Consider the following 22,575-nt stretch of genomic DNA (forward strand, 5'->3'; position numbering starts at 1 on the left):
CCATACCTCACCATTTAAGAGGAGCTATCACTTTCACTCCCCATCACTCTCCATATCACTCCCTCGAGGTGGCCAAGATATCTGAGGTGTGTGCCCAGGACAGCATGCTTGAACCTCAAGGACAGTAATTTTTAGCTTCCCCATACCATTTAAGGGGAGTTATCACTCTCACTCCCCATCACTCCCCTGAGACTAGTTCAAGGAGAGTGATTTGTAGCTCCCTCACCATTTAAGGTGAGCTATCACTGTCACTCCCAGTCACTCACCTGAGACTAGTTCAAGGTGTGTGATTTTTAGCTCACCATGGCATTTAAGGGGGCTATCACTCTCACTCCCCATCACTCCCCTGAGACTAGTTCAAGGAGAGTAATTTTTAGCTCACCTCAGTTACCTATAGTTGGTGTGCGGTTACCTATAGTTGGTGTACCTATAGTTGGTGTACAGTTACCTATAGTTGGTGTACAGTTACCTATAGTTGGTTGGTGTACGGTTACTTATTGTTGGTGTACGATTACCTATAGTTGGTGTACGGTTATCTATAGTTGTTGTACGGTTACCTATAGTTGTTGTACGGTTACCTATAGTTGGTGTGCAGTTACCTATAGTTGGTGTACAGGTTACCTATAGTTGGTGTACAATTATCTATAATTATGTACAATTACCTGTAGTTGGTGTACGGTTACCTATAGTTGGTATACAGTTACCTATAGTTGGTGTACAGTTACCTATAGTTGGTGTACAATTACCTATACTTGTGTACAGTTACCTATAGCTGGAGTACGGTTACCTATAGTTGGTGTACGGTTACCTATAGTTGGTGTACAGTTACCTATAGTTGGTGTACAATTACCTATAATTGTGTACAGTTACCTATAGCTGGTGTACATTTACCTATAGCTGGAGTACGGTTACCTATAGTTGGGGTACAGTCAATTATAGTTGGTGTACGGCTATCTATTATTTGGTGTAGTTGGTGTACAGTCACTTATAGTTGATGTTCAGTCACCTATAGTTGGTGTATGGCTACTTATAGATGGTGTACAGTTACCTATAGTTGGTGTACAGTTACCTATAGTTGGTGTACAGTTACCTATAGTTGGTGTACAGTTACCTATAGATAATGGTTTTAAACAAGAAAGGGGTAGGATATATAGCCCTAGTAGATTTAACCTTGTATTAATTTTTATTTTTCACAGCCTGAAGATCCGAATTTTGCCACACAGAAACAGGTGTACGATGATATAGGACTGGAGATGTTAGACCATGCATTTGAAGGCTACAATGTTTGTATATTTGCCTATGGGCAGACCGGCTCGGGCAAGAGCTACACCATGATGGGCCGCAATGAACCCGGACAGGAGGGAATCATTCCACAGGTGTGTAATCAAACTTTAATTATATTGTTTTGCAATGACAGAATGTAGTTTTAATAGAGCTGTTGCCTGAGGTGTGATGGGTTGCAGGATCGATCACCCTCAGTGGAATCTGTTGTTTGTCCCATCGCAACCAGTGCTCCATGACTGATACATTAACGGCCATGGTATGTACTGTCCTGGCTATGCTTTTTTAAATAAAAGTGTTGAAATAGCCATAGACACCAAATACAGTTGAATCCCATTGGCTCGAACCCCGTCGGTGGTCGAGAAAGTGTTCGACCCATCGGGTAGTTCGACCTAACCATTCGGTCAACATTGTGTAAGTGGAACTCGGGACTTTGTTTTTTGGTTCGAACGTTGCAGTGTATTTGACCCTTCTGAGTTCAACCCAATGAGATTCTATTGTACATGTAGCTGTAATGTAAAATGTCAGGTGTCGTTAAAATATGGTCCGTTTTAGGGGCTTTCTTTGACTTACAGGGCAGTTAAAAAGTTAATATTTGGGGGTGGGTGGGTGGTGATGGGGGACTGCAGAATGTTACTTAACCAAACTGGGGTGCCATTAAGCAAATACTCCCTTCTTTTAATAGATATGAAAGATTTTTTGTATGATTTAAAAAAAAAAAGAAGAAGAAATTTAAGATATTTCAGTTTACACCTACACTGTATATGTGAACACAAATGCATGTAATTATGATAACTTCATTATTCTTATGGTAAGCTCATTGGGCTATTTCTCATTCCAGCCAGTGCACCACGACTGGTACATCAAAGACTGTGGCATGTGCTATCATGTCTGGGATGGTGCATATAAAAGATCTCTTGCTACTAATTGAAAAATATAGTGGGTTCCTCTCTCTATGACTGTGTCAAAATGGCCATATGTTTGACATCCAAAAGCCAATGATTAATAAATCAGTGTGCTCTAGTGGTGTCGTTAAACAAAACATACACACTTCTTTCTTATGGTAATTGGTAATAATGAGATAAACCATAAATTAAAGGGACATACCCTAGTTTCAACCCGTGAAAATTAACACTAACTTTAATTAATCTACAAACCTGTAATACATTTGGATAAAGTTATAATTGAGTGAAACATGAGTCTGTGACTTTGAAATGGTGAAATACCCTCTAAAATAGACTAAAACTCGACTCCATAATTGTTATTTCTCAGACGCACGTGCGTTTTTAAAAATATGATAAATGCATTTTGTGATATTAAAAAAAAAAGGATGACCAAAAACATTTTGAATGTACAGAAATTGATAATCTAAACCATAAAATCTAAGTAAAGTAACTCAGTTTTCGAGATTAATGGTATCCCGATATCCCGGGGATACCAGAATTTAATTTTGGATACCAGACTTCAAGAACCTAGTATCCCACCGGGATACCATATAATACTAAATTCTCAGATGGGATACCAGATTTTGAAATGTTAGTATTTAACTGGGATACTGCCCGAAAATTTTAATCTCGAACACTATTTAATAAAGTATAATTTCAGTTCTCAAAAACGGCTATAATAGTAAAAAAAATATGCGGTAGTGTTTAAAAACTAGGGTATGTTCCTTTTAAACGGGAAGGAAAAGGAAGGAAATGTTTTATTTAATGACACACTCAACACATTTTATTTATGGTTATATGGCGTCGGAATAAATTAAACATGCAAAACATGCATCTATATCAACAATAAGGGGCGGGATGTAGCCCAGTGGTACAGCACTTGCTCGATGTGTGGTCAGTCTAGGATCGATCCCCATTGGTGGGCCCATTGGGCTATTTCTCGTTCCAGCCAGTGCACCACGACTGGCATGTCAAAGGCTGTGGTATGTACTACCCTGTCTGTGGGATGGTGCATATAAAAGATCCCTTGCTGCTAATCGAAAAGAGTAGCCCATGAAGTGGCGACAGCGAGTTTCCTCTCTCAATGTCTGTGTGGTCCTTAACCATATGTCTGATGCCATATAACCGTAAATAAAATGTGTTGAGTGCATCATTAAATAAAACATTTCTTTCTTTCTATATCAACAGTAATAAATGTAAACGATGGTTACTTTACGATACTGTGGTTCAGTAATCCTGATTGCGATATTAATGTTATTCTTGTTTCCCCCCCTCAGCTCTGTGAAGATTTGTTTGAAAGAGTGAAGAAACACAAGAATGATCACGTCCAGTTTTCAGTTGAGGTAAGTAACAATTACTTAATATATATTCTCATTAATACCGGCAGGTGTTCATTCAACTCATTCAGTTGGTCCCTGGCTATAGTTAATACACTTAAGGATGTACTATAATTGATTAAGGGGTGGGAGGACAAATCTTGGTTATTATTTTTATGCTTGGTTTGTCTGCCACATCATTTCTTCTATGTATACATGCTTTTTTGATGGTGGGTATATACAGAGAATAATACATGAGCACGTGATGGAAATGAATTATGTTGCAAGAAGTGGTTGGAGGTGACGTAGCCCAATTGTGAAACACTCGCTTGATGGTGGGTATATACAGAGAATAATACATGAGCACGTGATGGAAATGAATTATGTTGCAAGAAGTGGTTGATGGGGACGTAGCCCAATTGTGAAACACTCGCTTGATGGTGGGTATATACAGAGAATAATACATGAGCACGTGATGGAAATGAATTATGTTGCAAGAAGTGGTTGGAGGGGACGTAGCCCAATTGTGAAACACTCGCTTGATGCACGGTTGGTCTAGGATCAATCCCTGTTGGTGGGTCCATTGGGCTATATTTCGTTCCAGCCAGTAATCCACAATTGCTGTAACAAAGGCCATGGTATGTACTACCCTGTCTGTGGGATGGTGCATATAAAAGATCCCTTGCTGCCAATCGAAAAGAGTAGCCCTTGAAGTGGTGACAGCAGGTTTCCTTTCAATATCTGTGTGGTACTTAACCATATGTCTGAGGTCATATAACTGTAAATAAAATGTGTTGAGGGTGTCATTAAAGGTAGGGTCAACTCAAACAAGAGCCTTATGTGTTGGAAAGATGCATACCCGGACCACCAACACATACTGACACTCTAAAGGTAGACTAAACTCAAACAAGAGCCTTATGTGTTGGAAAGATGCATACCCGGACCACCAACACATACTAACACTTTAGCAAATGAAAAACGCGTAATTTTAGAGTTAATAAAAAAACATGATTATTCCTGCTAACTGGGGGCAGCCATTTTGTTTCATTTTTGTGACGACCGGTGGTATAGCTTGGGATGAAATGATGTCAGCTCCGTCCATCTCTTCTATGCACAATCTCGCCGATTACGTGACAATCTGCGGACTGCGACTGGAACTCGAGTGTCTGATCATACCATACGCAATCGTCTGAGAGCCAATAATCTACGCTGCCGTCGCCAGGCTGTTCGACCACCACTCCTACCACGTCACAGAACGGCCAGACGTCACTGGTGCACGCTTCATCTGCGGTGGCAACGTGTTCAGTGGGGTCGAGTGATGTTCACTGATGAGTCCAGGTTTAGTCTCCAGTTCAACGACGGTCGGGTTCGTGTCTACAGACGTCCTGGGGAGCGCTTCGCTGACGTTAACGTTAGACAACGTCACCGGTTCGGTGGTGGCAGCGTCATGGTGTGGGGCGGCATCTCTATCCACCACAGGACCCCCCTCTATGTGGTGGATGACAATCTAAATGGAATCCGCTATCTGAATGAGATTATCCGGCCTTTGGTTCTCCCAGGCCTTCAGCAGATTGGCGGCGGGGCAGTTCTGCAGGATGACAATGCCAGACCCCACCGCGCCAGGGTGGTAATGGACTTTCTCAGACAACAAGGTATCGCCAGGATGGATTGGCCAGCATATTCGCCTGACTTGGCCCCAATAGAGACGCCTGGGACGAATTAGGCAGGAGAGTTCGGGATAACCATGCCCCTCCGGCCAACCTTCATGATCTGGGTCAACTTCTTATGGCAGAGTGGCAGGCCATTCCCCAAGAGTTCTTCAGACGTCTGATCAACAGCATGAGGCAAAGATGTGTCGAATGTATTCGCGCCAGGGGTGGATTCACACACTATTAAACGAATGTTCTAATGTGTAAAATCCATGTTTGACAACCTTCAACTTTGACAGCATGTCATGTGACTTTCTTGTATACAGTGATGTTTATTTGTGGGTTTTTTGTAAATATGGAACAATAAATTAAATTTTTGGTGTAGTTTACATCATCAATCTAATACACTCTGAAACTTATTTGGTTATAAATTTTTGACCCTTAAATTCTTTTGAGTAGTATATATAATTGTTGCTGGCTTACTGGGATGGCCATTATTACAGAACATTTCGATGCATTCGCAAAAATCAGGTATGTTTTGTTTCTTCAGGTATTACGTAACCACCAGCTCGCCAGAGGGCGTACTCACTGGGATGGTACAAAATGGCTGCGCCCCGTTATATATAATGGCCGTCACATTTAACCGTTTTATTAATTAACTATACGATTATACTAGTTGATATTAAACAATAATGTGCATTATATATCATTGAATATGCATACCAGGCCAAATGCCTTAATTGTCCCTTCCTTTAAATAAAACATTATTCCTTCTTCCAATTACTTAATATATGTTCTCATTAATACCGGGAGGTGCCATTAGTCATTCAGCTGTGGGTGTGGGTAATTTTGGGCATGCTTCCATCAGAGAACTGTTCAAGCATGCCTGTCATGGGCACAACCTCTGACTTTGCCAGAGAGTTCTATCCATGACAGGGAGTTATTAGTTAATAACTTGGGGCTGTTCCATAATTGATCATGGGGTGAGAGGTGCAGAACAAAAACCTTGGTTACTGGTTTAAATTTATGCTTGTTTTGTCTGCCATGTATACATGCTTTAAATAAAATTTAGTTTTTATGAAGGTGGGTGTATAATTCTATTATAGAGAGTAATACATGAGTACCTGTTGGAAATGATATATGTTGCAAAAAAACAAGAAGAAAAAAGCAATGTTTTATTTAACGATGCACTCAACACATTCTTTTTACGGTTATATGGCATCAGACATATGGTTAAGGACCACACAGATATTGAGAGAGGAAACCAGCTGTCGCCACTTTATGGGCTACTCCTTTCGATTAGCAGCAAGGGATCTTTTATATGCACCATCCCACAGACAAGTTAGTACATACCATGGCCTTTGATATACCACTTGTGGTGCACTGGCTGGAACAAGAAATAGCACAATGGGCCCACTGACGGGGATCGATCCCAGACCGACCACGCATCGAGCAAGTGCTATATCCCGCCCCCATGTTATAAGGTTAATTGTCTTCCATGGGCCCTGAGTGTTTTATTCTATGTCTTATTCACCCTGAGGAGTGGGATGTAGCCCAGTCGTAAAGAGTTCGCTTGATGTGCGGTCGGTCTAGGATCAATCCCCGGTGGCGGACCCATTGGGCTATTTGTCGTTCCAGCTAGTGCTCCATAACTGGTGTAACAAAGGTCGTGGTATGTGGTCTGTGGGATGGTGCATATTAAAGATCCCTTGCTGCTAATCGAAAAGAGTAGTCCATGAAGTGACGACAGCGGGTTTCCTCTCTCAGTATCTGCGTGGTCCTTGACCATATGCCTGATGCCATATAACTGTAAATAAAATGAGTTGAGTGCGTCGTTAAATAAAACATTTCCTTCCTTCAACCGACTGAGCAAAATCCTGCCTCTAATACTATATATGCACTTGTGTTTATTCAAATTAATATATACTGATGGAAAGAAATAAAGGATCACACAGATAGCAACAAGAAATAATGACTGTATCGAAAACCAATTCATATTATCAGAAGTTGACTGGGAACATATAGGCAGCACATTCAACACTACAGACATTCAATCCCACATTACAACTTGGTATGAAATACAGACATTACTATGTTAGTAGTGAATTAAATTTGGTCTACAATTTGATTTCCTCCCTTATTTCTTTCCATCAGTATATCTGTTTTGCATTACAAACTGTTACGGAGGACAGAAATGTTGTTTGTCAAATGTTACGTATTGTTTCAAAATATGTCTTTAAATAATAATAAAAATGTGAATTATTTACATTCAGAGTGGGAATTTTTTACTCCAAAATGGGAATAAAGAACTACGGTATATAGCATTTGAAGAATGGTGGGGAATGGTGCTCCATTATCAGAGTCTAGAAACATAGCTGATAAAAACCCTGGTTAATGTACTGAGGTTTCTTTAAAAATATATACAATGTGTCAACTTAAAATGTGGAGCCATTATGAAAAAACAAAAAGTCCAGAAAACTACTTAGTATCCATATGGTTCAACATAACCGAGTTAATAATAATCATATGAAGCAAATGTGTAATAACAAGTGTAATGATGCAATTTTGGGAAGCGACGTCATAACATGATGTTGCTTCTCCTAGCTCAGACTGTGCATTTGAGATATGATGTAATTTTGTCGTCTCTTTCTAGTTGTGGCTGAAACATTTTGAGTTGGGTCTTGTTATTCATAAAGAAAAGAACAATAATAATATGGATAATAAAGAAATTATTACATTCGTGTTTTAGTCGTACAGATTTTATGAAACTCATGTCAGGATTCATGTATTAACTTCGCTCTCGCTTGGGCAATGCAAAAATCCTGACACTCGTTTCATAAAATCAGTACAACACACAAGCTTGTACAATAATCTCTATATATGGGATGGATGGACAGACAGACAGACAAACATGCAGACAGGCAGATAAACAGGAACACAGACAGATGGACAGACAGATAGATGAAACGTGTATAATATCTTCCATATGGACTGGTAGGGACTATATAATAAAACCAACGTTATTTACAGGAGTGAAAATAAACAATGTCGACCCAAAATCTAGAGCCATTATGAAAAAAAAAAAATGTCCTGAAAAATACATGTTGAACAGATGGATAGATGGACAGACAAACTGTCAGACAGACGCAACCTATAGTCACTGCCATATGGACCAGTAGAGATTAATAATGTAATATAAAACCAACATTATATAGAGGAGTGAAAACAAACCACATCGCGGTCTTACATTAAAACACAAATTGTGTGTCTGTCTTGGCATTATGTAACTGCGATATTTTGGCAGATGTAGTTGCCAGCTAGTTACCAGCGGTATGCAAACAAAACGACCTGTCCCATGAGATCTCTGATAACCAAACTGCGCACTGAATCACTACAGCACAAACTTTATGGCCAGAATGAAATATTGATTCCTGATTTGCATGAGGCCAGGCATCTACGCAAATCGATCATCTGGTCTCGGTATGTCCCGATTCGAGTGTAAATGTCAAGTGAAGTCTTACGTTGTCTGACCGAGTATTCGTTCCTGATTACTGACACTTTGTAACAAAGTGATTCTGTCCATTTATAGCTGGTAGTCGGTATTAGATTTCCAGGCTTTTCGTATTGAGGGGAATGTGATTTTAGATTATGTGGGTGGGTCTTTTATGTGTGTGTGTGTTTGTGTGTGTGTGTGTTCTGTATTAGATTTTCAGGCTTTTGGTATTGAGGGAATGTCATTTTTAGATTATGTGTGTGGGTTTTGTGTGTGTGTGTGTGGGGGGGGGGGGGGGGTTGTGCGTGTTTGTGTGTTTGTGTGTTTATGTGTGTGGTGTGTTTGTGTATGTGTGTGTGTCTGTGTGTTTGTGTATGTGTTTGTGTGTGGGTATGTGTGTTTGTGTGTGTGTTTGTGTGTGTGTGTCTGTGTGTTTGTGTATGTGTGTGTTTGTGTGTGTGTGTGTGTTTGTGTGTGTGTTTGTGTGTGTGTGTGTTCGGTATTAGATTTCCAAGCCTTTGGTAAATTGAGGGAATGTCATTTTTAGATTATGTGGGTAGGTTTTGTGTGTGCATGCATGTGTGTGTGTGTGTGTGTGATGGGGTTAAGCTATAAATCATTAATTATATTGTTCAGCTGAACATTTTCAGAACTTGGAAAGTGGGTCTGGACAATGTGGGTGGGGCTGTGTGTGTGTGTGTGTGTGTGTGTGTGTGTGTGTGTGTGTGTGTGTGTGTGTGTGTGTGTGTGTGTGTGTGTGTGTGTGTGTGATGGTGTTAAGATATAAATCATTAGTTATATTGTTCAGCTGAACATCTTCAGAACTTGGAAAGTGGGTCTGGACAATGTGGGTGGGATTTAGATTAGCGAAACACTTAAAAGTCAATGTGAGTCTTTTTAATGGATGATGGTTTTACATGTAGATCAGTGAACAATGTGGGTGGGTTTTAGATTAGTGATAGTGAAGGATTTAATCATTAATTGACTTTCCCTGTACCAGCCACCATTTTAAGGTGATTTTGTCAACAATTTCAGTTTGGTGTGATGTTTAAAAAAAAAAAAATAATAATAATAATTTAAAAAAATGAATAAATATATATACCATTTTCAGAGATTTACGCCATGGAAACATCATGCAAACTGAATGCAGTGTGACATCATTTTAAAGATTCGAGTCAAGTTTTATAAGCACGGTCTTAGGTACCGGGATATGAACCCACTACATGTACCTACCAAACTTCAGCCCACTGGGCTACCAAGTTATGAAATCTGGTAGACCTCAGTAAAAATTAGTAGCCCCATAATTTTAATATATTTTAAAAAAAACCAAACAACAAAACAAACTCATTTATTTTTCATTTAAACTTTTTTTTTTTTAAGTTTTTTTTTGGGTTTTTTTGAGGTGTTTAAGCATCTTGTTGATTGTGGAGTAATAGGATGTGTAAAACAAATGTAGTAGCCTGGCGGGCTACCAGGTTTAGATATCTGGTAGCCTGATCGAGAAATCGGTAGCCCAAACCCCCCGGGCTACCGCTAGGATCGAGCCCTGAAATAAAGCTTGATGGTTTTACCACTACACCACCGAGGCCAGTAGATTTAGTTTTTAGACCAAGCTATATTTAGTTACAATACTGCAATGTAATTTCGTATGTAGAGAGCTTTTTCCGGGGGCTTAATAGGTTATATCAAACTATCATGTTTTTGTGTTCAGTCGCTCTCCTTCGATCAGCCTTAATGGTGATCAAGATGAGTTTATTAAAAAGCCGAGTTAGTTGTGTGTTGCCGTAATGGCTGCGATTTGCGTCATCGCAAACACGGCAAGCCATATAAGTCCTGTAAGAGATGTCCGGGGGAATTTTGTCAACAGGCATTCCTGACAGGAATAAAAAGAATACTGCTGACGAGGAAAAATCAATAAAGCGATCCAGTGCAAGATCTAATTACTGTCGGGCTTTTGGAAAGCGCTATAATTGTGTTTTATTTTCTGTTGTGATCCGAGTTTATGATAGAAGTGTATGACAGTTTCCAAATGGAATTCAGATTAATATAGTCCATGCTGATAAGTGTTGAAGGGTTTTTATCGATGTTATGAAGGAAGTATGGAGTGGGAAGACTTGATAATTAAGATTAATTTTTCTGTGCACAATTTACAGGCTCTGTTTCGCATCAATAAAAAACCCCAGACTAAGTTTCTATTTTCATCTAGATTAAAACATGAATTGATTACTGTGTTTTGTATCAATAAAAACAGGAAAACAGTGATTAGAGTATGAATTTTATTAATTGGTTTAAAAATCAATAAAAATATGAATATTTATTTTATGTTAGGAAACGTTTGAGCTTGCTAACTTTCCCACTAATGTACAATGCAGACATTCAGTTTTCTTGCTATATCCCCTCATAAAATCTTCTTTGAAGGCTATTTTTATCAACATTTCCTTCAGTTAAACAACATACTTTACATTAATACATTTCCATGCCCTACGTTTATAAAAAAAAGTGTGTTACATTAAAACAAATAATTTACTCTATCCTATAACTTACCCATGATATCCATGCCATAAACCAATGTGATAATTTAGTTTATTACCCCAGCAGTCACTCATAAAAGGGAAAATATTTTCCATATTTTCTGAGAAATATCCTGCATTGGTGTAATGTACAATACTATTGGACAATTTTACACTTACAAACCAATGACCTTATCAGTACTAAATATGACATCATCACGATTTGGCAAATGCACAAAATGACATCACGTAGTTTAAAGAGTTAGTTTGTGTTTACGGCTATCTGTTTTTGGTATTCATTACAGATATTTTAGTAGATTAAAGAGAACTTTTGTTTTGTGGTTAAAATACAAAGTTATAGCAATACTCAGAACAATGTGTAAAGTGGTTTACATCATTTCTATACATGTACATGCATGAGAGAAAAATTAGCTGGGATAATAAATAGAATAACAAATTCAGTAGCAGGTATTATCAAATTTATGTCCCTCATGAAATAATTTTCATTGGTCACTCACTAATGGTCATAACAACTGAAAATTATCTTATAAATTTGACAATAACTTTTTTGTTATTTAAAACTTAAATACACTTAGATTAAAGCAAACATTTATTATTCTATTGTTTAAGGCAATAAGAGTTATGCAGTTTGTTTTCTGCTGTTTGTTAATGTGTTTAGCACTGAATGTATCGACTTTCCTCATCTGCCATTCACTCTAGTTTAAAAAAACAGAGGAAAGCAAATGTATCATATTTCTATTTATTATTTCTTCGTTTCCTAATACAAAAACTACTATACCACCAAAGTGTTAGATATATAATTTCAGCAATGCTTCACAACTTTAAGCTACTAATGGCACAGTTATGTTTTTATTGATTAATTGATCATTGATCTGTTGTTGTACGTAAACTAATGCAAAAGTTCATCCAGTTCCCATCAATACTTACACTGACATGTTGGTACACATCACAGCCTTTGATATGTCAATTATGCAGTAACTGGTGAGACTTTCACCAGTTTGATTATGAAAAAAAGTAAAGTTTGTTTTATTTAATGACGCCACTAGAGCATATTGATTTTTTATCTTATCATTGGCTATTGGATGTCAAACATGTGGTCATTCTGACACTGTTTTTTTAGAGAAAACCCGCTACTCTTTTACGACAGGCAGCAAGGGATCTTTTATTTGCGTTTTCCACAGGCAGGATAGCCTTATGGATCAATGGTCGGTGCAAGTGGTTTACACCTACCCATTGAGCCTTGCGGAGCTCTCACTCAGGGTTTGGAGTCGGTATCTGGATTAAAAATCCCATGCCTCGACTGGGATCTGAACCCAGTACCTACCAGCCTGTAAACTGATGGCCTAACCACGATGCCACCGAGGCCGGTTTCCTAAGTTCAAGGGCTGTAACAGTGAAAGAATGGGTAAATTGCCATCAAAGTCAAACATGATAAAGCTATACACAAAATGTCAGCTCAACATCTCAAGGCACTGTGAAAAAACATCCGGAAAACTATATGTGGGATAGATGGACAGACAGACAGACAGACAGATGGACAGTTTGTTTTGTTTAATGACACCACTAGAGCACATTGATTTATTAATCATCGGCTATTGGATGTCAAACATTTGGTAATTTTTACAAATAGTCTCAAAGAGGAAACCCGCTACATTTTTCCATTAGTAGCAAGGGATCTTTTATTTGCACCATCCCACAGACAGGATAGCATATACCACGACATTTGATATATAAGTCGTGGTGCACTGGCTGTGATGACAAATGGCCCAATGGGCCCACCGACGGAGATCAATCCCAAATGGACAGCACATCAAGCGAGCGCTTTACCACTGGGCTACGTCCCGCCCCACAGATGGACAGAGATGAAACCTGTAGTCTCTTTATTAGTCCCTACCAGTCCAACTCGGTGAAAAATGGGTAAATGACCATGAACGTCAAACAGGATAGCACAAACCATGGCCTTTGTTGAACCAGTGGTTTACACCTACCCACTGAGCCTTGCGGGGCACTCACTCAGGGTTTGGAGTCGGTATCTGGATTAAAAATCCCATGCCTCGACTGAGATCCGAACCCAGTACCTACCAGCCTGTAGACCGATGGCCTAACCACGACGCCACCGAGGCCGGTAAGGTTTGATTATGAGTGTCATAGGCATATCGGGTGAGAGGTTGGGGTGGGTGTGATACAGACTAATTTTTGCACAAATTAAACAAAAATGCCTGTATCTGGATAACTTCTTTCATTTATTTTAAATTTTGCATTGTTACCAAACAGCTATACAGGGTTCGAAATGAATTACTTGTATTACTTGCATTTTTCTGTAAAACTCATTGAACATATGATATAAACCTAAAATAGAGAAATCTTTAAAAAATCAATCTAAAACATGATGAAATAAAGCTTTACAGAGATAGAAATATTCGGTCTAGGATTACAGCTAATATTGTGAGTAGAATGATAGGAAGATGGTGAAAAACCTTCAGGACAGCTCACTTTGCCTGAACCTCCATCACTTTTTCCCAAATGCGAAGATTTATTCCAACACACAGGTGGGTGTGGGGGTAAGGTGGGGTGGAGTAGTCGACCCTCTCACCCCCTCATCTTGTACACTTATGATGTGTGTCTTTCTCAAATATATAACCCAATGTGGTGGATGATTGATTTGCTTGGCACACTGCAGGTTCCATGCTTCAGCTAAACATCTCATAATCATCGATATATATATATGTTTGTGGTGTGCTAATGAAAATAAAAAAGGTATTTTACTCTGTTACAAGTTTGTGGCATATAAAAGAAAACGATTTTTAAAACAACTTGTAAGATAAATGATATCTAACGACCACTCATGTATTATTCTCTGTTTCCTGTATGAGATAACAGTGTTTATTGTTTTATTGTTATATTTTCAGGTGAGCTACATGGAGATCTACTGCGAGCGAGTGCGCGACCTGCTGAACCCTTCTAACAAACACTCTCTGCGGGTCCGTGAACACCCACTGCTGGGTCCGTATGTCGAGGACCTGTCCAAACTGGCAGTCCAGTCGTTTGAAGACATCAAGAACCTCATAGACGAAGGAAACAAAGCCAGGTGGGTAGTTAGAATAATAATAATAGTAGTAGTAGTAGAAATAGTAGTAGTAGTAGAAATAGTAGTAGTAGTAGTAGTAGTAGTAATAATACTAATGATAGTAATAATACTAATAATACTAATAAAAAAATAAATAAAATAATAGTAGTAGTAGAAATAGTAGTAGTAGTAGTAGTAGTAATAGTAATACTAATGATAGTAATAATAGTAATAATACTAATAAAAAATAAAAAAATAATAATACTAGTAGTAGTAGTAGTAGTACTAATGATAGTAATAATAGTAATAATACTAATAAAAAAAAAAAAAATAATAATACTAGTAGTAGTAGTAGTAGTACTAATGATAGTAATAATAGTAATAATACTAATAAAAAATAAAAAATAGTAATACTAATAATAGTAATAATAGTAATAATAGTAATTAAAAAAAAGATAATAATAATAATAATAATAATAATAATAATACTAGTAGTAGTAGTAGTAATAGTAGTAGTAATACTAATGATAGTAATAATAGTAATAATACTAATAAAAAAAAAATATAAAAAAAATAATAGTAATACTAATAATAGTAATTAAAAAAAAGATAATAATAATAATAATAATAATAGTAGTCTAGAGGTATTTCAATACAAATATGTTTTCTCTTTCGAAATTAAAGTATTTAATTCACTCTTTCTTTCCTTCTTCCTTCCTTACCTTCTCTTTTCTCCCTTTACCATTCCCTTTAAATCTTTCCTCTATCTCTATCTTCACTGTTAACCCCAAATATTGGTGAACTCCATGTTTTCATGTATTCCTTCTTATTAATATTGTTATATTAATTACACTATATTATATATATAATGTTCATATGTACTTATAACATGGATGTAAGGTAGTGAAATCAGGACCCCAACCCTGATAATAATAAGAAACTTGAATAATAATAAAAAATAAAATAAAAAAAAATAATAATAGTACGAAGCCAGGTTTTTAGTGGTAGTTGTAGTGGAATTAAGAATAATTATGAGGATGATAACAATACTAAAACATTATTAGTGTATTTCAGTTTGGTTTGACATAAGAAGAAAAGTAAACGTGTTTTGGAAATAAAAATCAACAACTATTTTTGTGTGAAATTTACAAATCAGTTAACTGAGAAATAAATAACTTGTAGTAAATTCCATAGCATGAAAAAAGGCGTACCGCGTGGGACGGACTATAAATACTAGTACCACTACTACTAATATGATGATGATGATGATGATGATGATGATGATGAGATATGATAATGATGATGATGATGATATGATAATGATGATGATGATGATGATAACCACAATAATAATTTGTAATATTCTAACAAAAATATTGAATAGTAATAATTTATAATGATCATAATTATTTTTAAGTCATAGAGTAAATACAATAATTTAATAATATGCTTAATAGGTTTTAATTTCTGTATAATAATTATTGTATTTACTCGAAGACTTAAAAATAATTATGATCATTAGTAATGGGAGTGGAGCTACCATAATCTAGAAGCCCTGAAATAATATGACATATCATGATACGAATATTTAGGTACTAATTACATATATTATGCACTTGAGGCTCTAGGGGACAGGATGTAGCTTAATAGTAAAGTGCTCGCTAATGATTGATTCCGTCGGTGGGACCATTGGGATATTTCTCGTTCCAGCCAGTGCTCCACAACTGGTGTAACAAAGGCCATGGTATGTACTGTCCTGTTGGTGAGATGGTGCACATAAAAGATCCTGTGCTGCTAATAAACAAGAGTAGCGTATGAAGTGGCGACAGCGGGTTTCCTCTCTCTCAATATCTGTGTGGTCCTTAACGATATGTCCAACAGCATATAACTGTAAATAAAGTGTGTTGAGTGCATTGTTAAATAAAACATTACCTTCCTTCCATTGAGGCTCTGGCTTAAATAGTTTTTATAATTTGGTGTTTATTTGAATTTCATTCATCTGTTTATAGAACGGTTGCTGCGACGAACATGAATGAAACGAGCAGTCGATCTCACGCTGTGTTCACAATCATCTTCTCACAGAGACGACACGACAAGGAAACCAAACTGGTCGGAGAAAAGGTAGTAATTGTTTTTCTTTCATATACTCAGGGAGAGAGTAGGACATAGCCCAGTGGTACAGTGCTCGCTCAATGCACAGTCGGTCTGGGATCAATCCCTGTCGGTGGGTCCATTGGGCTATTTCTCATTCCACCCAGTGCACCACGACTGGTATATCAAAGGCCATGGTATGTACTATCCTGTCTGCTGCTAATCGAAAAGAGTAGCCTATGAAGTGGCGACAGCAGGTTTCCTTTTATTATCTGTGTGGTCCTTAACCATATGTTTGACGCCATATAACCGTAAATAAAATGTGTTGAGTGCGTCGTTAAATAAAACATTTCTTTCATATACTCGGAGACATAAATAACGCAATGGGTGTTTCGCTGAATATTTTCTTATAGAAATGTCATATCATATATATTAAGTATGCACACAAATGACATATTGGTAACAAATGTAACTGAATGAGAATTTTGTTCAAATTGGGAAAAACAAATCAACTAAAATGCGTTTGATGCAAAAAGCATAACTTGTTGTTTATTACAACAGTTTAACACAGCATTGCATATAAACATCTTTTTGCATGTGTCTTGCTTGTACTTGTCTCCCTATACAAGCAACCCATTTGTTTTTCTGTATTTCTTCAATACGCTGCGACAATTAATGTTTAAAAAAACCAAGAAGCAGTTTTAAAAGGACAGACCCTAGTTTGTAATACTACAGCATATTTTTTACTATTAGAACCGCTTATAATAACTGGAATCAAACATTACTTATATTTTATTGTTTAGTTTATCCATTTCTGTCGAACCGAAGTGTTTCTGGTTATCCTGTTGTTTCTAAAATGCATTTTCATATTTTTAAAAATGCACATGCTTCTGAGAAGTAGCGGTTATTGATTCAAGTTCGAGTCTGTTTTTAAGGATATTTTCCTGTTTTAATGTCACAGACTCTTATTTCACTCTGTTGTAACTTTATCCACGTTGTGTTACAGGTTTGTAGATTAACTAAACTTAGTGTCCATGTTTTAAGAGCTGAAACTACAGTCTGCGCCTTTAATGCCAAAAAAAGCAAGTTGTGGGTTTTTTCAAATGTATTTTATTCAGGGTTTTTTTAATTTGAACAATATCTTCTTTCAGTTACATTTGTTACCAATATGTCATTTGTCCACATGCTTAATATATATATTACATTTCTATATAAGAAAATATCAGTTATATACTATATATATATATATATATATATATGACTATATGAAATGTCTGACATTCAATAGTCGATGATTAAGAAGTCTGTATGCTTTAGCAGTGTCATTAAACAAAACAGACATTTTTAATAATGTGCTGAGGTGTTTTTAAGCTAACTTTCCTTTCTTCTGTGTGTAGGTGAGTAAGATCAGTCTGGTTGATCTGGCTGGCAGTGAGCGAGCCGACTCGACGGGTGCCAAGGGAACGCGACTCAAGGAAGGAGCTAACATCAACAAGTCCCTCACCACCCTCGGCAAAGTCATTTCTGCCCTGGCCGAAATGGTGAGTCTTTAATATTCATCACATTATTTTACTTTATCGATTAAATTATTAATTATGCGTTTTTGACTAAGTGGATTGATTATTAATTATGGGAATTTTGATTATGGATTTTTATTCCTGAGATTTTGAATATTTAGATTTTTATTCATGATATTTTGAATATTTAGACTTTTATTCATATTTTGACTATAGACTTTCTTCATGAAATTTTGACTTTAAATTTTATTCATGAGATTTTGACTTTACTGATTTATTCATGGTAATTTAACTACAGATTTTTATTCATGAAATTTTGACAGATTACTTAAGATTTTTTATTTTTTTTCTATGACATTTTGATTTTATGGATAAATATCAATGACATTTTGACTTTATGGATTTTATTCATGAATTTTTAACATACTGTATTGTTCTTATTCAGATTTTGACTCTGAATTATTATGACATTTTGACACAATGGATTATTAATTATGAGATTTTGACTCATTGACTAATTTACCTATTTATTTGGTGACGTTTTTGACTGGATTTTATTCATGAGAAAATTACTTCACAGATTATATTCATGAGATTTGATTCAGATTATTATTCATGAAAGTTTGACTTGACAGATTTTATTAAAAAATTAATTATCAAAACATTTATTGTTTAAGATATTTTTAATGGCCTTACTTGAAATTTTGTATTATTTATTTAGAGTGCCCATGATGCAAAAGTAAGATTAATGTTGTCTTGTATGTGCATTGAATATTTCTTTCATGGCATGATTTATATTAGCATTTAAAAAAAAAATTAATGATTGTTTTTTTTTTAAGTTGTAGATTAATTATAATCATTGCATTATGTTGTTTTGATATGTTTAAAATAAAACACTGTTACAGTAGTGTATGTTCACCATTTTTTGTGTGTTTTGTTTTATAAATCCCTACTGCTCATTGGTGCTTCTCAGCTTAGCCTTGTCAGCAATGTTTGTTTATATTGATCTTCTGTAACTCTTCAGAATACTTGTTGGTTTATGGAACTTTGAAAAAAACAAAACTTTAAAGGGACATTCCTGAGTTTGCTGCATTGTCAGATGTTTTCCGACTAATAAAATACTTCTACGATTAAACTTACATATTAAATATATTTTCTGGTTTAAAATATAAGTGTCTGTATATTCAATGTGTTTCTGGTTGTCTTAATATTTGTAAGAAGCCCAAATAATTTCGTATGTACGGAAATTTTTTAATTTGGAAATAAAATGAAATTTAACCTAGTACAAATATTAGAACAATCAGAGACACATTTAATATACAGCTGCTAATATTTTATTCAGAAAAATATGTTTTATACATAATTACAATCGTTAAAAAGTCTTTGTTAGTCGATAACATCTTAAAAAGTGCAGCAAACTCAGGAATGTTCCTCTAAAAAACCCGAAAGAACTTTAAAAAAAAATGCAGAATAACAAAACAGAATGTTTTATATCATGGTACTATTTTATAGTTTGATTTTTGAAGAAAGGTCTTCAGCCTACCCTACCCCATACAAGAGCTTATCAGTTCAGAGAAACGTTATATGAGACTTTTCACACAGCTGTTATGTATATAGCTCTAGTCAATTTCACTACACATGGTGAGCTGAATGCTGAGCTAGTTTGCTTATGACTGTCATTATATTGATGTCACTTTGACGCAATTTTTAAAATCATGAAAGTAGCCCAGTGGTACAGCGCTTGCTTGATGCACGGTCTGTCTAGGATCAATCCCCGTTGGTGGGACCATTGGGCTATTTTTCATTCCAACCAGTGGACCATGACTGGTATATGAAAGGCCATGGTATGTGCTGTCCTGTCTGTGGGATGGTGCATATAAAAGATCCCTTGCTGCTGATGGCAAAATGTAACAAGTTTCCTCGCTAAGACCAAATGTTTGACATTAAACAAAACAAACGTTAACTTTAATTTGTTAAGTTCGTTAATTTAGCTCAACTCATAGCTAGCTCACATACAAAGCTGCCTGGTTTCATCAGTTAAGTCTCATACATTGTTATATATTTTCACATGAATGTAAATGAAAGTAAAAATTTTTTTTTTTTTTTTTTTTTTTTTTTTTGCAAATTAACATATGAAAAAGCAAGTGTTGAACTCATAAACCAACAAATATGATTGGAGTTGTGCATACTGATACATGTGTAATTGCTTTTATGCTGCTTATGTCTAGTTCTCGTCCCAGCCAGTGCACCACGACTGGTATATCAAAGGTCGTGGTATGTGCTATCCTGTCTGTGGCATGGTGTATATGAAAGATCCCTTACTGTTAATGAAAAAATCTAGCAGGTTTCCTCTCTAATATTACATGTATGTCAAAATTACCAAATGTTTGACATCCATTAGCCGATGATTAATAAATCAGTGCTCTATAGTGAATGGTTGCCCTTTATATAATAGACATTCTCTGTGTCGTTTTCTTGCTTGTTATTTTTAATTTTGCCACGTTATTAAATCTGAAGTAACTGCAATCTTATGTCTGCTGCACAGATATTTCTGCATGGTACATGTCGTTTTGTTTGTTGGTTGTAATTATTTCTCTCTTTTTTTTTTTATCGTAATTATTTTGCAAATACTTTTACGGTAGAACTATATGTTGTCAATAGTTTGTAATTATTTCTAAAATAGCTCTCCCAATTAACTATTTATAATGATCTGCTGATATACAGTGAAATTCCTCTAAACCGGACATCCTTGGGACCTTGGGACCTTGGGACCAAGTGAAAAGTCTGGTTTGAAGAGGTATCTGGTTTAGAGAGGTTCTCTTCTATACAGATATTTAAAAAGGGGCTGCAAATATTTTTCTGGTTTTGAGGGAATTCCAGTTCCAGAGGGTCTGGTTTTGAGAGATTTCATGTAATTCAAATGAGGAAATAGTGTTATAATTTATTATAAGCAAGTGTATTATAAAAACAGTTATAGAGCATATTATAGAGTGTTTCATTTCTCCATAAATTAGGGGTGGGAATTCTCCTCGGATCAGCTGTTTTCCTCTCATGGAACATTGCCTTTCCTCGCATTTTAATCGTCCTTTCCTCCAAAATGTGTTAGATGGCACAGATTTTAACCTAGGATTTCAAGAATTTCTTGGAGCCCTCTAGATTTCCTTTTTTTTTTTTTTTTACAGATTACCAGTTACCACCCCTGATAACTTGTGTACAGCACAAACACAGTTTTTATCATTTATTTTTAGAATCTGAATATCTATTTTTAAAAATGACCAATAATATTTTTTTTTTTTTTTTTAAATGAATGTTAAATCCTACATTTTTTAGTGTTGACAATTTGATCAGTGGACGTTGTTTATCCGCTTTATCCTGTTCAGAACAAATAAGGAATTCAACTCGGCATGGATCTCCATTCTTACATGTATCATCACAGGATAGAGCCAATAACCTCAGTCATAAGTAATCAGTTATTCGCTGTGAGATGTAGCCCAGTGGTAAAGTGCTCGCCTAATATGTGATTGGTCTGGGATCGATCCCCTTCGATGGGCCCATTGGGCTATTTTTCATTCCAGCCAGTGTATCACTACTTGTATGTCAAAGGCTGTGGTATGTGCTATCCTGTCTGTGGAAGAACACATGTAAAAGATCTCTTGCTACTAATGGGTAAAATGCAGAGGGTTTCCTCTCTAAGACTATATGTCAGTATTACCAAATGTATGACATCCAATAGCCGATGATTAATAAATCAATGTGCTCTAGTGGTGTCATTGAACAAAATAAACTTTAACATTAATCAGTTATTCTGTATATATTTTCAGGCAAGATTTTGTCAGGCCTTAGTGGGTCAACTGCCATAGAGACTTAGTAAAATAATTTAATTTTACCTTTCTTATCTTCAAAGACAAAATAATGTTTTAACTACCTGGTATTAAGGAAAATTGATTATGATAAAAAAAAATTAACAAAATTTGTCAAGCAGCCAGTTTCCTTTTTTTCATTTGACCAAGTATCGAAATAACATTATGTTAGACACCAAATAGCTGTAGTTTAAAAAAGTACTGGTGTGTCATTAAACAAACATTCCTTTCCTTTCCTCTCACTCTCAACCAAGTGTCAAAATAACCATATGTTAGACACCAAATAGCTGTAGTTTAAAAAAGTACTGGTGTATCATTACACAAACATTCCTTTCCTTTCCTCTCACTCTCAACCAAGTGTCAAAATAACCATATGTTAGAGACCAAATAGCTGTAGTTTAAAAAAGTACTGGTGTGTCATTAAACAAACATTCCTTTCCTTTCCTCTCACTCTCAACCAAGTGTCAAAATAACCATATGTTAGACACCAAATAGCTGTAGTTTAAAAAAGTACTGGTGTGTTATTAACAAACATTCCTTTCCTTTCCTCTCACTCTCAACCAAGTGTCAAAATAACCATATATTAGACACCAAATAGCTGTAGTTTAAAAATGTGCTGAGGTGTCGTTAAACAAATATTCCTTTCTTTTCTTCTAGGCAATAAAAAAGAAGAAAAGGACAGACTTTGTGCCGTATCGAGACTCAGTGCTGACATGGCTTCTCAGAGAAAACTTAGGTATTACATTCATTTTTTACATGATGAGTAATAAAAATTATTCACATATACATGTGCAATATATTTTGCATATACATGTATGTAGTTACA

General features: G+C 36.0%; 1 protein-coding gene across 11 annotated transcripts in view; it reads left to right on the forward strand.

Annotated features, from left to right (window-relative positions):
* The window catches only part of LOC121390710 (kinesin-like protein unc-104), a 127,555-nt gene that overhangs the window by 20,853 nt on the left and 84,127 nt on the right, over window positions 1-22,575 (forward strand). For 9 of the 11 annotated variants that reach the window (XM_041522598.1, XM_041522600.1, XM_041522602.1 and 6 more), the window contains 7 exons: window positions 1,197-1,376; window positions 3,503-3,568; window positions 14,124-14,302; window positions 16,291-16,402; window positions 17,770-17,913; window positions 18,611-18,628; window positions 22,407-22,485. In XM_041522598.1, the coding sequence (XP_041378532.1) occupies window positions 1,197-1,376; window positions 3,503-3,568; window positions 14,124-14,302; window positions 16,291-16,402; window positions 17,770-17,913; window positions 18,611-18,628; window positions 22,407-22,485 (778 nt within the window). The remainder of the gene's footprint in view (window positions 1-1,196; window positions 1,377-3,502; window positions 3,569-14,123; window positions 14,303-16,290; window positions 16,403-17,769; window positions 17,914-18,610; window positions 18,629-22,406; window positions 22,486-22,575) is intronic. The other 2 variants (XM_041522601.1, XM_041522607.1) reach the window with 1 other exon arrangement.

This window comes from Gigantopelta aegis, chromosome 15, assembly GCF_016097555.1.
Source record: "Gigantopelta aegis isolate Gae_Host chromosome 15, Gae_host_genome, whole genome shotgun sequence".
Classification (NCBI taxonomy): Eukaryota; Metazoa; Mollusca; class Gastropoda; order Neomphalida; family Peltospiridae; genus Gigantopelta; species Gigantopelta aegis.